This window comes from Coloeus monedula (genome assembly GCF_965178545.1).
Source record: "Coloeus monedula genome assembly, chromosome: 17".
Lineage (NCBI taxonomy): Eukaryota > Metazoa > Chordata > Aves > Passeriformes > Corvidae > Coloeus > Coloeus monedula.
This window is the reverse complement of record NC_138797.1, coordinates 1,548,780-1,566,548: the sequence shown is the minus strand read 5'-3', so window position 1 is coordinate 1,566,548 and position 17,769 is coordinate 1,548,780. Positions and strand designations below refer to the sequence as shown.

Below are 17,769 nucleotides of genomic sequence, written 5' to 3'. Positions count from 1 at the left end.
GTACGTCCGTGGGGTGGGCGCTCCTTGAGTGAACGTAACTGTTTCTGCTCCTGATGTTTAACTGCACTTTTTGATGGTAAACTCTTTGGCAGGTCATTTCTGAAGGAGTGGTTTTTAGCTTGCATTCAGCACGTGTTGTTTAGTCATTGTTGCTGTTACTGGAAATTTCTTGCTTCCATGTCTGCTCAGAGGTGGTGGCAGTCAGTGATGGTGCTACAGAGAGTGGAGCTGGGACCAGGAGAACACAAGTGAATGCTGCTGCTGCTGCACTAAGGCACCCACTGAGGGTGACATGAAATCCATTGAAGGACTCACAGAACTGTCTCAAGTTGATAGTATTGAGTTCTGAGATACAAGTTGCTGGTTTCTACAATTCCAGTTAGATTCTGTGAAGTTGCAGCACTTAAAACATTTACTATCCTTCTCTGCTGAAATGGATAGATTTTTTTTATCTAGTTATTTAAAAACTACTTGAAGGCCACTAATTTTGAAAAGTTACTTGATGTTTTTTGGGTAATTCCTTTACCCCCATACAGTGCAATGTTTCGGTAGTCTCATTATTACAATTGATAAATACTGGGTCTGGATGGGCCCTGCAATACAGTAATTACTTTAAAAGATTAATCCAGTGCAGTTAGTTAATAAGATTTGACTTGTGTTCAATTTCTAACCCCACCCACCAAATGACATTACGATAAAACTGAAAACATTTAAAGAATGTCTGTGTTCCCCTCCCATTGTATTTGTTACTTTCCATGCAATATCAAATCTTCTCTTGAAAATTTTATGCTTATCATCACTTAAACTATTATTCCAAATAATAAATGGAAAAGAATTAATTCATTAGTACAAGGAAGTAGTTTTTTTATCATCATTTAATGTTTACAGAATGCAGACAGGGTAAATATTTATCAGAAATACCAAATTGTGCTGTTGATGGCAGTCCTTGGATTAAAGCATTTTTACAGTGAGACAGAATTGCTGTTTAGCTTCTGTTTGAGAGCAAAACGTGGCTGTGGAAACAGCAGTTCTTGCAGGTTTGCTTTTGTAATGTATAACTTCTACAATAGATTGGTGATAAATGTCAGTTCAAGGCTTTTTCTCTTCTCTCTCTGACATCATAGCAAATGCAAATGGTCCTTCATCCACGTCCACAGAAAGCGATGGGGCCAGTGCAGGATCACTGGCAGGTACAGCCTCAAATACACCTTCAGAGCAGAGCCCTGAGGGGGCAACAGCCGCAACCACAGCTCCTGCCACTCCTGCACTCACCACTCCTCCAGTGTCGAGACAAGTCCAGCCAGTAAATCCTCCACCTCAGGCCCTGACTACAGCCAGCCAAGGTCCTCTTCCACCTGGGTATGGGTTTAATGACTTCTTTCTCCCTGTGTGTGCTGACTTTTCTGGTTTTACTTTATTTTACTTACAGTAGGTGTAACAAACCATTGATAACATCTGCCCTTTGCTGCCTGACAAAAATCTCCCAGTATGAATTTGGAGAGTTTTATAACTGTTTTGCATGATCAGTCTTCAAGCATTCAAGGAAAGAACTACTTTTGATACTTATCATATATTCCCATGTCAGTGAAAAGCAAGTTTAAAATAGTGTGACAACCTGTTGTCTTCAAATTAGAATAAAATCAGGTAGGAAAATACTGGTACAGATAAGTAGAAGAAAAGCTGCTGTTGCAGTTCGTAATCTGCAGCGTGTCCTGAAGATTTGGATTTCATACTGCAGCTCCTGGGAGTAGCAGGGACATGCTGCTGTGCTTTGGGTACACGTAGAATTTGTGAGATAGCTGGCCTGTTGCCTCAAAGCTCTCAACTTTAAAAAAACAACAGTGAAAAAGTTTTTGGACTCTCTAAATGAGGGAAAACAAAAACTTCCCAATGTGAGTGGTGTAATTGATGAAATAGCTGCCTTAAATTGCAGGTAGTTGAACCAAAAGGTAGGAGAGGTCTGAATTACCTCACAGGATAATGGAAATAAAAAAGTGGTCTTGAAAACATCAGTTGTTGCTTTATCATTTTGATTTCAACAGAAATAGCAAATAGCATCTTTTTTTCCCCGTGTGATGTTGCATTTAGTGCAAATACAGGGGTAAGTCATTATCCCAAATGCTGCATATGCAGAAAATGTGAGCAATGCCCTTATGGTGATCTCTGCATAGACTTGATCACTGAAAAACGTACATGTATTAATTTAATGCTCTAAATACTCTAAAAGGGGATTATGGTCTGTAGTTGGTTCTGTTCAACAGGTTATTGATACACTTGATATTGAGTACAAAATTTTGCTAAATTTGTTACACATAAGCATGAATTTGAGCTTCAGTTTCCCAGAAAGGTGGTCATGTACAATGTTTTTTTACATTTTAGTTGACATAGAATCACTGTTAGAGGAATGGTACCACTGTGTGTTGCACACCGTTCTGGTGCATCTCATGAGCCAAGGGTTAGTTTTAAGCATTTTGTTTAGAAATAAGCATTTTATGAAAACAAATGTTTCTCATCTTTATGCTGTAGATGCATGGTTGGATTAGTTTGATCTGGAGGAAGATTAAACTCTTTGATCTATTTTCAGTTGGGAGCAAAGAGTAGACCAGCATGGTCGAGTGTACTATGTGGATCATGTTGAAAAAAGAACAACGTGGGATCGGCCAGAGCCTCTTCCTCCAAGGTGAGCCAGGATCAGCCATATGATCATCTCAGGTGTCTGGGTTTTTCAGGAATTAGTTGCCTGACAGTTTGCTAAAGCTGGAAAGGATATTTGTAAATAGAAATGTGAACCCAGTGCAAATAGTTGCTCCAGGTTGTCTCTAAGGATTACATATGGAAAAGAGTTGAATGTCAAAACCAACCAAATCTCAATTTACTGTCAAAGATTAAGCAAGTGCATCTTTACTGACTGTCAGTTAAAGACAGTAGACACCCCCAAGAGTAAGAGAACCAAAACCACAGAAAAGTATTTAGGGAGTGAGGTAACTATCAGCTTGAGCAGGAATGCTCTTGGTTACTTCTTATCCCAAGGTTACTGTTCACAGGCCTTTGATCTTGTCTCAGGGTTCCCAGCTGCCAATTTACTATGCACAAAGAAACCAGCTTTGGTTATTAAACTTCTCCAGCTCTTGGCATCAGAACAGCCAGTGATGTTAGTTCACAGTTTTTCTATGTTTCTTATTTTTTAACAATATAAGAAAAATACAAGAGTTGTTCTGTTGCACTTTTTCATCTTTAAATAGTTCACACACAAGAAAGAATTACAAAGTGAAAATATGGGATAGTAAAGAGAACTTTGTATTAAAAGAACAAAAACTGGCAGACAGACTCCTAAATGGAGCCCACCTGTCATGTTTCAAGTTATTTTGAACTCTTTGAACAGATCAACTTGTATATTGCTTAAGCTTACTTAGAATAGGAATGTTTTCTTTCAAGTTTTGTAAGTAGTACTGATCAGATATGAACTGAAAATTAAAAAAAAAACCCAAAACAAAATCAAAACAAAACAAAACACCAAACCCAATGCCCAAACCTTCCTTTTCTGCCAAATCAATGTGAGGAAGTCTTGCATTGAATAGCTTGAAATGTCAGGGGGGTTGATGAGTTTTAGGAGAAACCAGCAGATTTGTGGTACAGGCTGGGTGAGATAACTGCAGTGATGCCAGCACAGTATGGACAGTGGTTTAGTTGAAAACTATTTCAAAAAACCCTAAAAATACAGTAAATGGAATGAGTCTGACTTTGTATAGCATGCAACAAAAAAAAGTGATTCTCCTAAAACAATTCTAGCTCTTGCATAATTTTACCAAAGGGTGCAAGGAGAAGAAACTGCTGATGAGCCCATGCTTTCTGTTCCCTTCCACCACACTGGCCTCCAAGCACCTCTGAGCCCTTAAATTGCCTGCTATAACTGTGACTTGTCTTTTTTCCCCAAGCTGGGAGCGCCGAGTTGACAACATGGGGAGGATTTATTACGTTGACCACTTCACCAGAACGACGACGTGGCAGAGACCAACGCTGGAGTCCGTCCGCAATTACGAGCAGTGGCAGCTCCAGCGCAGCCAGCTCCAAGGAGCCATGCAGCAGTTCAACCAGAGGTTTATCTATGGGGTAAGGAATACATGGGTGACTGTGAGGATTGAGGTGGTTTTGGGGTTTGGGCATGCTTGTGGGTGACCTTTCCCTATGAACTCTGTTATGTTCTATGATATAGCTTTGTGTGTAGCATGGCAGGGAGGGCTCATTGTAACATTAGTTCATGTCCTTGCAGGCAGCACATGGGGTTTATCTGTCACCTCAGTATATCTTGGATAAAATTTATGTACAATATTGATAAAGCCTTTGGTTCAAAACAAACTACAACTTAGTAATAAACTGGTTTATTTGTATTGTATCTTGTGTTACCCTGGCCAAACACCTGGGAGGTAGGCAAGCTCACAGGCTTTTACCCATTTCTGCTCTGGGTAAAATGAATTATGTGCAGGGAATGTTAGAGCAGGGAAATTGAAAATAATCCTTCCAGCATTTTAAATCCATTGTCTGCCTGTGATGAGTAGCTGACGTTCAATCACTCCAGCTCATGATACTCATGCTCATCAAGAATGATGTGAGTTCTGATTTGGTGTATGTGTGAGAATAAAATGGAGCCCGTAAGAGGTGGTAGGGAGAACTGTACTGAGTGCAGGAATGAAGTGGTTTGCTTTCTGATTGTTTTGGGTGCTACTGTACTAATTTCCTCCTGCGTAGGCAGGGGCACTAAACAAAGAGTAATTATTTCTTGGCACTGTAGTTAATTAAGCATGCCAAGGTCAGTAAAACAGGCCTTCTCTGTGAAGAAAAAGAAATAGTTGGCATCTTTGCTTATGTGCAACATTAACAAAAATGCATTTACTTCAATAATCTGGGATGGCTATGGTAGAACATCTGGATAGCAAATGACTAGTCATTAATGCCTCATTTGTTTGTGTAACTTGCAGAACCAGGATTTTTCATCCACACAGAACAAAGAGTTTGATCCTCTTGGCCCTCTGCCACATGGATGGGGTAGGACTAACTTGAATGTGTTTTGTAATGCAGTGTAATTAAACATTAAAGCATACTTCTGCCAAATTATTTGTCAGCTGTTCTAGGCTAGTTTTTAAAAATTAAAATCTGGATTAAAAATATTTTAAAATTAGATCTAATCAAATGTGCTATTAAAACAGAATCCTGACTAGGATATTCCATTTCAAAGTGGTTTAGAAACTATAAAGTGTTCTGGTTTACTGGTAACAAGTGTAATAGCTGCTTTAACACTCTCATCCTTTTGAGAGTTTTTCATTCCCCCCTACCATCCTGTTCCTGCTAAATCAGCCTCCAAATCCTGTCTAAATCAAACTGCCAAATTCTCTCTCCAAGACAACTCTTGAACAGTTTTGTTGGTCTGAAAATGTTTTTTATAGTGACAACTAAGCACTTTTTGACTTGGCCCTCCCCCTGGAATAAATTTGTTCTTGTACTTTACAGGGTTGAGAATTTACAATTAATACAAATTTTGTCGGGGTGTAATAAAAATATAGAAGTGTAAAACTGCTTTCTGGTGTGACTATCAAGCAGATACAAAAATTCAAGTTTTGTGATACGTAGGCGAAGCTCTCAGAATTGTGGAATTTGGAGCAAGTAATTACTTGGCAGAGTTGGACCTCGGTATTTGGGCTCATCTGCTTTTCAAACAGAACTATTGGATTTTTTGTATCATGGTATTGATGCAACTTCATGCCATAAAGCTGTTGTTCCCCACACTTGTGCTTAGTACATTACATATATAGCATTTCAAAGAAAAGTCTTTAGGCTGGCATTGTCCAGGAAATGGCAAACTGAGTCTCCACATTGTGTGGAATTCTGCTGTCAGGCTCTTAGGCAAATGCCTACTTACAGACTTCTCTTGGAAACTGAACCTTTTGACTTGTGGTAGTCAGATTTTGGCCCATTTTTGTAATTTCTCTTGCAACACTGAGTAAAATTGTTATGAAGAGCTGCAGAATGGTACAGAAGAGCAAGCCAGGGCATTTCTTATAAGCTGTGTTAGGTTGGTATATGCCCATGGTTCATCTGAGAGAAAATATAAATTGGTTTTCTTGGAAACTGCATTGACCATTTTTTATTCCCTGCTATAATTTGAACATGAAGCCCCCTGGTACCTTCTGTATACTTCTGTGTACATCTGTTCCCTCCTCTGTGTTTGCTTTCTGTGTTGCTTGTCAGGCACATCACAATATTTGACACAGTTGAAATTTCCTATGGACAAAACAGCTCACAGTTTTCCCTTTTTCAATTAATTTTTCCTACAATTGAAAAATAAATGACATAGTAAGGAATAATGTCAATGATTATTTGATTGTTATTATTATTTAATTATTATTAAAATATGTTGGGTCAGAGGAGGTACAGAGAAACCTGAGGACAGGAGAGGCTGTGGCAGGGTCTGGTGATTGGTATTATTTATTTGATGTAGTCTCGGCAATACATTAAAGGGGGAATTGAATTTTTTCTCCTTTTACATCTTTTCAGAAAAGAGAACTGACAGCAATGGCAGAGTGTATTTTGTCAATCACAACACACGAATCACTCAGTGGGAAGACCCCAGGAGTCAGGGGTAAGAAATCAGTTGCAGCTTCATGTATGATGAAAATGTAAATGAAACAGAAATGTAGCCAAGCAGTGAGAGCAGAGTGAGCCAGGAATTGCTGTGTACAGGTGACACATGGATTGTGCTATGCAAACATCAGAGAGCTCATAAAAAATTAAGAGATATTGGCCAAAAAGGAAACTGTCACAGTATTACTTTGTTATACTGCAGTTACCAGGAAAGCCTTGGTCAACAGTAAGCAATAAGCTCAATCCCCAGGACAGCTTCTGCTTTTCATAAGTAATCAATGACATTTGTTTAAACACCTGTATCATTGGAGGAAGGAGAGATTTCTTTTGTATGATGATGGGATAGTGCAGAGAGTCTTGAATAAGACTTTGGTTGTTTCCTAGACAGTCATAGAATCACAGAATGGTTTGGGTTGGAAGGGACCTTAAAGCCCATCTCATTCCACCCTCCTGCCATGGGCAGGGACACCTTCCACTATGCCTGGTTGCTCCAAGCCTCATCCAACCTGGCCTTGGGGACACTTCCAGGGATAGGCAGGAGACAGAAAGAAGACAGACCTGAAAAACTGTAGCACCTTTTCCTCACACCTTTAAAAAAAGGAGGAACAAAGGAGACAGAGAGCTTGAGGCACTACTAGAAACACTGGAGTTCTGTGTCACTGCGAGTCTTTGAGGTAAGGAACGGAGGCAGGAAGTTGAGGGTGAAGGATGTTCAGTCCCAGCTGCTGTTTGAGCTGAAAATCTCTGTTTGGTGAAGCAACTTCACCTGTCCTCCATGGAGAAGGAGGGGAAGGGGGACAGCCAAGGCTGTGTGAGAGGGCTAACAGCTGTAGCCACTCACCTCTGCAGCAGCCAGCTGTGCAGAACAGTTACTCTTGGAGCAGCCCAACAACAGGAGGTTTGGGCTGCACAGTCAGGACAGGGTGTTTATGGAGGGAAGTCACTGGGGAGCACGTCACAGTGATACTGCTCGGGGCTTCCAAATATACTGAGATCTACTGTTGTGTATAGCAAAACTGAGTTTGGAGTTGTCAAAAAATTATACATGATCAGTATTTGCATTTTCTTTTATTTTTGTCATTCTGAAATGTTTTTGGCTGCTGTGATTATATATGAGGTACCAAAAGCTACCTGTTAAAATTATGTCAGTTTATGAGTAAAAGCTTTGTAGTTAGAAGATAAAATTCTGTTGTTTGTGAAGGAAACAATAAACCTTGCTTACATTTTTTCCCTGAAGGGTTTGGTTTTTTTTCTTTTATTTAAGGTAGTGCAAGCAAATGAGCTAATGTTTACTTAACCAGTCATTTTGGTCTAATGGAGAGCTGACTGCAAATTCAGGAGCAGGGGAAAAGCCAAAATAAATCCAAATGAAAACCTTCTCAATCCATAGATTTTCTAGATGTTCCAAAATGCTTAATGTCTCAGGTATTACTCGATTGACTTAATAGAGTAAGTTGATCAGTTACCATGTATTTTATTGTATCCACAGTCAGTTAAATGAGAAGCCCTTGCCAGAGGGCTGGGAAATGCGATTTACTGTGGATGGAATTCCCTACTTTGTGGATCACAATAGAAGAACCACTACATACATAGATCCCCGCACGGGCAAGTCAGCTTTGTAAGTGTTCTTAACATTTTACTAAGTTTTCAAAAGTCAAGTTTAGCACACATCATTTTTGAAATCTTTTTTTTTTTCCTCTAACTACGTTATTAGGCAGAAAGTTTTACATGGAGCAATGCTGCTTAATTACCTGGGATTTTTCATTCACTGCTAAGTCCCTGAAGAAGGCAGAGTTCTGAACACTGCAGAATCCTTCTTGCCACATAGTGAATGATATTTGAGAGTAATGGAGAAGCTGCATCTGTCCTGTTGATGACCAGATCCCTTCCTGAGAGTTACTAGTCTCTCTTTTTTAAAGAGACCCAACCCTTTCTTTTTTTGATTTTCTTAGGAACCAGAATGAAGTCAAAACCAGAATTTACCTCCCAAGTTAACTGAATGTCATCACATCCTTATTGTTAGAATCTTTTTTTACAGTTAATGATCAGGTAGTGTTTTAAATGTACTGATAAGCATTCCACAGTTTACAAACGAAGATTTTTTTCTTTTAGTTTAAAAACAAGAAATTACACCCCAAAATCAAAAAATGTGACTAGATAGCCAACTAAACCATACAGCTGTATAACTAAACATTCACAGACTTTTACTTCAGTTACAAAAACACTTGGAAATTCATTCTTTTCCTCGTTTTGGTTGCAGAGACAATGGACCCCAGATAGCTTATGTGCGTGATTTCAAGGCCAAGGTCCATTATTTCAGATTCTGGTGTCAGGTACGGATTCATTTCTTGGCAATATTTGCTTGCATTTTTGGTTTTGCTTAGATGGTTTCAATGCCTTCTTCAGTGCCTTCCAATAAAGGGAATCAAACTACTTTAAGGTTAAAGGTGAGGTAAATTAGGAAGGAGGAAATACATTGTATTGTATTGAATTGTATCATCTCAGGTAAGCTTTAAAGCGACGTAACTTATGGCTTTAAAATGTTTTAGAATAAAGGAAGATATGGATTTACCTACTTTTCTTGAAGTGGTGGGTTTCTGAATAGCATTTTCTTGCTGCTGTTCATACAGGAATATATGGAGGCAGTATTTTTAGAGCTAATACATGATCTACTTTCTGTATAAATACCCACTTCTGGCAGAAAATGCAGGGCATTTGCCACACAACAGACATGTCTAAGCACTGAAGGATATACTGTGGTGCATGTTAGGGTGCTCTAACATAATACCAAATTCCAGTGTGTCAGTCTTGGTCCTCTAAGCTCTTTATATCAAAAGATGAAGGAAATTCGTGTTTAGGAAAAAGTCTTAGGTTTAAATGTTCCAGTTTTCAAGAGTCACTGAATTATCCTTTGAAAATAGTGGAGAGCCTCATTTTTCACTTGGAATTTTGTGCAGTATAGCCTGAATGTTTTAATTTTTTATTAAATTAATAGAAACACAGAATGGTTTGAGTTGGAAGGGACCTTAAAGATATCTCATTCCAACCCCCTGCCATGGGCAGGGACACCTTCCACTGTCCCAGGCTGCTCCAAGCCCCAGTGTCCAGCCTGCCTTGGACACTGCCAGGGATCCAGGGGCAGCCACAGCTGCTCTGGGCACCCTGTGCCAGGGCCTCCCCACCCTCATAGGGAACAATTCCTTCCCAGTATCCCATCTACCCCTGCCTTCTGGCAGTGGAAATCCATTCCCTTTGTCCTGTTGCTCCAGGCCCTTCTCAGTAGTCTCTCTTCATCTTTCTTGTTGGTCCCTTCCAACCACAATTAGGTCACCCTGAAGCTTCCCCAGGCTGAACAATCCCAGTTCTTTCAGCCTTTTTTCATAGGAGAGGTACTTCATGTCTCTCATAAATTCTGGGGTAGAAACCCTTTCTCAGGTAGAATATGTTACTGATCTTCATGTTTTCCAGTATCTTGTAGGAGTGCAATATTTAACCTGTTCTGAGCAACATCTGGAGGTGTGTGCATGTCACTGTAGATAGTAATGTTGGAAGCAGTCTGTTCTTGGATTAAATTCCAATTCAGATACCTTGATTACTGGGTTTGTTTTATATAAATTAACGAAATTCAACTGTACCTTTTAATATATACAACAAATACCGGTCCAAACTCAGTAGTGGAAACTTTAAGTGATTGTACCCTTCACCTCTAAAAAATTTCCTTTCAGCAACTGGCAATGCCACAGCACATAAAGATCACAGTGAGCAGGAAGACATTATTTGAGGACTCATTTCAGCAGGTATTGTATTAAAACATGAGAGTAATGGGCATGAAAACTGGAGTATTAAATTTCTTGTCACATGTAATTTTTGAGCCTTTGATAGCTTGCTAATGTTACTTTAAGTCAGGCTAACAAAAAATACTAGTTTAATAGTCAGGCTGCGTTCACACTTAGAAGATCATGTTAAAATATGAAGTTCTGGCACTGATTTATCTGGCAAAGGTGATTTTTTTTTTTTTTTTTTTTTTTAAGTTAGTTTTTTTTAAGTTTTTCCCCAGGGTGATTTAAAATCTGAGTTAATTTTGAGGAGCGTGCCGGGGCAGAGCAGCACCCCATTCTCAGGATGTTTTCAAGTTGTGCTGATGTTTGGTAGTGCATTTTTCCTCACAGTGTGTTGTACTCTAGTGTGGGCTATGTACGGAAATATATTAAGTTGATCTTAGTCTGGTTGTCTTGAAATGAGTAATTAATTTTTTTAAAAACAAAAATTATTAATTCTATTTGCATTATAAGTAGTGAAATTCTTGTTAATCTCTGTAGACCTAAGGTTAAAATGTTAAGCTCCGTAGACCATGGTTAAAATTTTTCCAAATTATTAAAAGCTCGAGTTCTTGTTAGAAAATAGTAATAATTCTAGCCAGTGCTTATAGCTGTTTTCTTAAAAAGAATTGATTGTTTTTCTTTCACTAAGATAATGAGCTTCAGCCCTCAGGATCTCCGGAGACGTTTATGGGTTATTTTCCCTGGTGAAGAAGGTTTAGATTATGGAGGTGTGGCAAGGTAAACTACATTGAAATGGCAGATAATAACTTGTTCTGTAAGTGATGTGAAGGCTTCCCCAAAGCAGATACTTAAACTGCAGTGCTTTCACAATAGGAGTGAAGTTTATTCCTTGTCTTGGAACATCTGAGGAAGGCAGTTCTGCAAGATGTTTGCATCTCTTAAAACTGTAAAAAGTGATTTTCAGTTTGCATTAGAAATTACTTTAATCATCTCCACGATTAAAGAGATGCAGTTTACTCATCTAAAGTGAGCCTTTGACCCAACTGTTAATCTCAAAGTAGAGTTTATTGAAAAAATGAACAGAAATCTACATTTAAATCCAAAATCTTGACTGGAATGTAACTGAGAAGTGCATATGTTAATTGGCATTCCCCAACCCCGGATGTTTAGATCAGTGGTAGACTTGTAATGTGCTCATTTAGATAAGAGTGGGTTTTATCCAAACCACTGACAGTTGTGTATCACTGCAGCTTTGCATTTTAATTTGTAATTTGCTCTAGTTTCCCTCTGGTGTCAGTGTGGGCCAGCTGCTCTCTGGGGAAGGAGGCAGACTGTGCCAACAAGGGCCTGAGTCAACATGAGTTAGCTGCAGTCATTTCTGCTGTGATTTATTTTGAATTGTGTTTTTATTGTTTGTGTGATTTCAGGGAGTGGTTCTTTCTATTGTCACACGAAGTCTTGAACCCCATGTATTGCCTGTTTGAATATGCAGGGAAAGATAACTACTGCTTACAGATAAACCCAGCCTCTTACATCAACCCCGACCACCTGAAATACTTCAGATTCATCGGGAGGTTCATTGCCATGGTAAGTCCTAAAGCAGGAAGAGGGTCTGCCCTGTAATTTTCCTATAAATAAATAAATATTTTGCCATCAGATGGATAATTAAAAATCCACTTTTGAGTTGAAATTATCAGGTGTTTGGCTGTAACTCCTGTTGGAATTAACTAATTCAGCGTATTGGTAGTCATGATATTCAGGTTGGTTGAATTCTTTGGCTGTCAGATTTCATGGGCACAGAGAACAGAATATTGTCATCTTAAGTCCTGAATCATCATCTGCATTATTTTCTCTGTTTTTGTGCTCCTCAGGCTTTGTTCCATGGGAAGTTCATTGACACTGGTTTCTCTCTGCCATTCTATAAACGTATCCTAAACAAGGCAGTAGGACTCAAGGATTTAGAATCTGTTGACCCAGAGTTTTACAACTCTCTCATCTGGGTAAAGTGAGTTTGACTTCATTTTGTTCTTGAAATAGCAATACAATGTTTTTGGTTTCCACTTCTGCCAGGAAGTAGGTGTAAATCTAACAACCCCACTGAAAAGTATAATCTAACATTGCAGAGCAGTATGGAATTTTTACTGTGACTTAAGATAGACAAAGAATGATTTGTTAATGCAGAGCCTTTCTAGTTCACTGAATATTTCATGCAGTATCTTGTGTTCATGTTTTTGTTGGCTTTTATTAATTCTAGTTAGACATACAGTCTTGAACATGGTTACAAATAAAATGGCTTGAGTAAATTTGACTGAGACTTCTCAGATAACTGATTAAAAGAAATCAGCAAAAATCCATTTAATGTTTCTCTAGTACCTGGTTTAGTTAGAAAACAAAATGTGTAGTGCTACAATAACACAAAGTTAACAAATGTAGTTTATTATTTACTACCACATAATTCTTCTGTTAGTCACACTTGCAATTTGACTTCAAGGTTAGTATTGAAGATTTAATGCTTTAAAGAAATTCTAGCTGTCCTGGTATTTTTGCTCCAAGCTTAATGATTCCAGATCATTCCTACCTGCAGCCTTCCATATCTCCATGGTTGGGCACCTCTGTGTCCATGCTCTTGTGGAGTCCTCCTCTTCCACTCCTTTGCAAATTCCCCACCAGACATGAGCAAGTAAAAAGGATGTGGAGTTTCTAAACCACAGTTATTTTGGAATTATGTATTACAGATATTTTAAGAAGTAATTTTTAAAACCCCTTTGATTGTAATTCTATACTGATTTTGCCATAGGAGGATGCCAGGAGGTAACAAATACATTAGAAGAAAAAGAAAGAAAGACAAATTGAGTAAATTTCTTTTCTTCAGTTATAGTAAAAACAATTTCACAGAAAAATTAGTCTTTCTTGTGACTAGAGACAAAACATTTTACTTAAGAATCACACTAAGACAGACTAGTTTTAAACTTGTTTTGAAAGCTCCATAGAAGGTGTGAGAATAGATTGGTTTTTGAAATGCAAAACTAAATATAAAAGCCAGGATTTTCATCTCCTGTAGTGGTGATTCTTGGAAGGTTTATCTTAAATATTGCTAAATATTTATAAATATGAGGAGCAGAGAAAGCAGCATATGAGATGCTTAAGAATTGAGATAGGAATTTTATTTGGTTTTCAGAGTAGAATGTTCTGCACCCCATGGATGTGCTGCTAATGTGCCGTCATTTTAATTCAAAGCAATTTCTGCAGTGATAGAAATCTTCTAGGCTGAAGTCCAGGAAAGGCTTTGCCCCTTTGAAAAAATACTTAAGGATGTGAGAATTGGACAAAAGCCTTTGGACCTCCAAGGGCTGCAGAGTCCTCCCAGTCCAGACCCAAACTTCAGGGTAGCTGAGCCTGCTTGTCTGTAGTGCTGCTGGAGGTACCCCTGAGGAAAGGACTGCACATTTCCAGGGGAGAAGAGCCATGTCTGTCAGGACAGACATAAATTTGTTCCTTGCAGAAAAACCAAGTCTTACAACTTTGCAGGGAGCATTCCTTGGCACTTGTATCAGGGAGCTCTTCGTCTCATTCCCACAATTTTGAAGATGTCACAGGTTGACTGAGTTTGGAAGGGGACTTTTCGAGGTCATCTGCCAAACCTCTGTGCTCAAACTGAGCTGGAGCATGTAGCTTTCTTTTTAAAAGGGGTGGATGATGAAATAAAATCAGCCCTTCATCTGAAGCCTTCCCTCCTCACCCAAGGTTTCATGCAATACCATGTATTTCAGAAAGATGAAGTTCAGAAGTGCAGTTGCATCATGGGGCTTGATAAACCACAGCCATGTTTCCAAGAGTGGCATTTCTGTGTTCTGGGCCAGGATAAATGCCTTGATTTTGCACTTTATTGTAGAGGAAAATGGTCATGAAAACCTCTGTATATGCAGGCAGTTCTTCACTTTGCAAAAGCATAAATCAACATATAAACTCCAGGACTTCTTGCAAGGCCGTAATTATTGTGTAAGGAGCATTTCCTTATCTTGACCATTTAGCTCCAAACCTTCTGCCTTAAGGTTCTTTATATTCATGTCCTCTACTGTGTGCAAGTTCTCAACACAGTTATTTAAAACTATTTTTTCCTTCCAGAGAGAATGATATTGAAGAATGTGGCTTGGAAATGTTTTTTTCTGTTGATAAAGAAATACTAGGTGAAATCAAAAGCCATGATTTGAAGCCAAATGGTAGCAACATTCTGGTCACAGAAGAAAATAAAGAAGACTACATCAGGTAAGAAGAATAAGTGAAGACCTTAAAATACTTGGTCATTTTCTTTCTTGAGTTCTAGCAACAAAAGACTGTGTCATCTAAAGCATTGCTGAATAATTGCTGATGCTGGCAACAAGTGGCAAGTGTTTGGATCTCATATTTGAAAGAGGAATATTGATAGAAGTAAGTTTCTAAAATGCACTTTTCCTAAAGATAGGAAGAAAGTTAGAAAAAGTCCACTTTTTTCTAATGTTATCTCAGTTTAGCAGAACACCATGACAAGAATTGTGAATGTCAGGTATTTCATGAAATGTTACATGTGTTTATTATTATATTGTTTCATAGCCTGCTGATGTTCTAGCCAGCCATTTCTGGTTCATTTGGAGTTTTGAGGGGTTGGTTTTTGTTGGGTTTTTTTGGAGAACATTTTTGGTTGCTTTTGTGAAGATTCTTATTTTTCAAAGATACTTAGAATTGCTATTAGTTTTATCTGAACTGGTCTTGTAGTTGTAACAGTGGTATGAATGATGTCATACGTTGTATTGTCATAAAGTAAGGATCATATTTGCAGCACCAAAATGTTTTAAAGCAGTAGATTAAGAGTGAAGGAGCCTAAGAGTGATTAAGGAATAAAAATGTGAACAGTGACCTGCTTTGTCCTGAAATAGCCCCTCCTTCCTCAGTGTACAGCAGTACAGCAGCTCTGATTTAAGGTGTGAATGTCAACATAAAAGCTTGGAGGATGTGCTTGCAAAAACAAAAATATGTCATCACACATTGCAGGCACAAACTAAACTGAATCACTTTCCTCTTTGTTAGGATGTGTTCTGTGAAGGTTTTTTCCGTGGGCAGGGGGAGGGAGTCGGGAGTGGGCTCTATTTTCATCGCATGAGAAATCTGCAGACGTTTCAGCAATTCACAAAGAAGTTGGTGTTTGCACAAGAAACATACTGGCATTTGGCAGGAGGGAGGATCTGCAGGAAATCATTCTTCTTTAGTTCCTAGGAACCCAGGGAGAGCTCGGATTCCAGCTTCATTCAGATTCTTTTGTCTTACTCCAAGTCCTGCTTTAAGTCCCCAAAGTTTCTAGGACTGAAATGAGAAATAGCCACCTCTCCTTTAGACTCCAGTGCTCCTGACAGGTTAGGCTTGAATTCAGCATAATATCTGCTTCTCCCTGGGTTCAGGTTCTCCGGGTCTCCTGCCTGCTTTTCACCCTTTTATTAATGGAGAGTGGAGTTTCTGCCACAGAGCAAAGTTTCATGATTAACAGAAACAAATATGGAACTTTCCAAATGGACATAGTCACTGCTTGGTAAGCTGGCAGTCCTGCTGCTCTTCACCAGTACAGCTTGACTTGTTTTTTACCTTGTCATGGATAACAACTGAGATTTCTGGGGAGAATATCAGACAAAGTCTTCAAATACCTTGGGACTGCTGTGCTCTCATTAATGTAATCAGTGAAGAGATGCTGCCTCCTCTTTGAGTCCAAAACACTTCTGTAGCAGAATGGTTGAACACTTAGGGTTTAATTTAGAGAAAAAATGAAATCATTTGCACAGAGTAAAGGCTGCTGATAAAATTATATAGAGCTCTATCCCCAGAACTTTCCAGACTTTCCATGTATTTTTAAATTGGCTTACAGTTCATCTCAAAATAGGCAAAGATGTGGACTTGGGTTAGCATAAGCCCTTTAAAATGTCTTGGTGTGTCTTCTTTTCCAGGCTAGTAGCAGAATGGAGACTGTCCCGAGGTGTTGAGGAGCAGACACAGGCTTTTTTTGAAGGCTTCAATGAAATTCTGCCACAACAGTATTTGCAGTATTTTGATGCAAAGGAACTGGAGGTAAAGGATTGCTTGGCTGTTGCTGGATCCAGGCCATTACACATAAAATACTTAAACTCCAGTCAGTACATCTGAAGAGCAGAACTCACTTAGGCTGACAACTCTGTTTTATAGGGAATATGTGGGAAACTTCATGGAATAGTATTAGATTAATGTGGTTTCCTTAACTTTCCTCTTTGCAGCCAACTTAGATGTTTCTAGAGGCCAAGATTCTGTCAGGAGAAATTTCTTACTTTGTTTTTGTGATTCTTTGATTCGCCTGTGTCCAAAGAAGGAGTAACTTGACAGAATGGGAGATAAAACCAGATATGCAGTGGATGGTGCATATAGATTGGGCCAAGTTCTCAGTTTGATCTCTCAAAATTACAACTTCTGAAGCATCTGTTTGGTTTGAAAAGTAGAACCATCAAAACAAAACATCCCATCCCTAGTGAAGAATTGTGTGGCAAAGATAAACTGTTCTGGTTCGAATGTCTCCATAGAATCCCAGAATGGTTTGGGTTGGGATCTTAAATAATCTTGTTCCAGCCCCCTTCCATGTGCAGGGACACCTTCCACTATCCCAAGTTGCTCCAACCCCCCTTTAAGCTGGCCTTGGACACTTCCAGGGATGGGGCAGCCACAGCTTCTCTGGGCAACCTGTACTCAAGCCTCCCCACCCTCAGAGGGAAGAATTCATTCCTAAAATTGCAAGCGATTACTCCATTTTTCACAACAGAGATGCTCTCTAATTTGTGGCCTCTCCAAATACACTTCATGAGCCATCACCAGTCTTTGTTTATAGAAGTTCTGGATGAAGTTTAAAATTAAAACCAAGTGCACGGTTATTGCAGGTGCTGCTAAGTGAGGGTCCAGTTGTTCTCTTTTGCTGTGTGGGAAGTCACAGAAGGAAAGTGGAAATTTGTACTCCTCTGCTTATTTCCCTTTTTCTGCCCCAAAGGTGCTTCTCTGTGGAATGCAAGAAATTGACCTGAATGACTGGCAGAGACACACCATCTACAGGCACTACACCAGGACCAGCAGGCAGATCATGTGGTTCTGGCAGGTTTGCAGACTTTGCTTTATTCTCAGACCAGCAGAAGTTGCAGAGCACAGCTACAGCTCAGTGAACAGTAGTCAGAACACTGAGCACACCTGCAGAGTGCAGATAGAAACTGTTACTGCTAATCCAGCTGTTCCTAACAGCCACGTTACTGTTCATCTGTGGTTGGTGATCATGTGAAAATCTGAAGATTGAATCTATCCCTAAATGTTTATTTCA

At 39.1% G+C, this 17,769-nt stretch overlaps 1 protein-coding gene across 3 annotated transcripts in view; it reads left to right on the top strand.

Annotated features, from left to right (window-relative positions):
• Positions 1–17,769, top strand: part of ITCH (itchy E3 ubiquitin protein ligase) — a 59,705-nt gene that overhangs the window by 37,376 nt on the left and 4,560 nt on the right. For all 3 annotated transcript variants that reach the window (XM_082292785.1, XM_082292784.1, XM_082292783.1), the window contains exons 8-21: positions 1,125–1,359; positions 2,585–2,680; positions 3,936–4,110; positions 4,977–5,043; positions 6,550–6,634; positions 8,126–8,254; positions 8,897–8,969; positions 10,362–10,433; positions 11,107–11,195; positions 11,846–12,005; positions 12,290–12,423; positions 14,544–14,684; positions 16,388–16,508; positions 17,449–17,553. In XM_082292785.1, the coding sequence (XP_082148911.1) occupies positions 1,125–1,359; positions 2,585–2,680; positions 3,936–4,110; positions 4,977–5,043; positions 6,550–6,634; positions 8,126–8,254; positions 8,897–8,969; positions 10,362–10,433; positions 11,107–11,195; positions 11,846–12,005; positions 12,290–12,423; positions 14,544–14,684; positions 16,388–16,508; positions 17,449–17,553 (1,682 nt within the window). The remainder of the gene's footprint in view (positions 1–1,124; positions 1,360–2,584; positions 2,681–3,935; positions 4,111–4,976; positions 5,044–6,549; positions 6,635–8,125; positions 8,255–8,896; positions 8,970–10,361; positions 10,434–11,106; positions 11,196–11,845; positions 12,006–12,289; positions 12,424–14,543; positions 14,685–16,387; positions 16,509–17,448; positions 17,554–17,769) is intronic.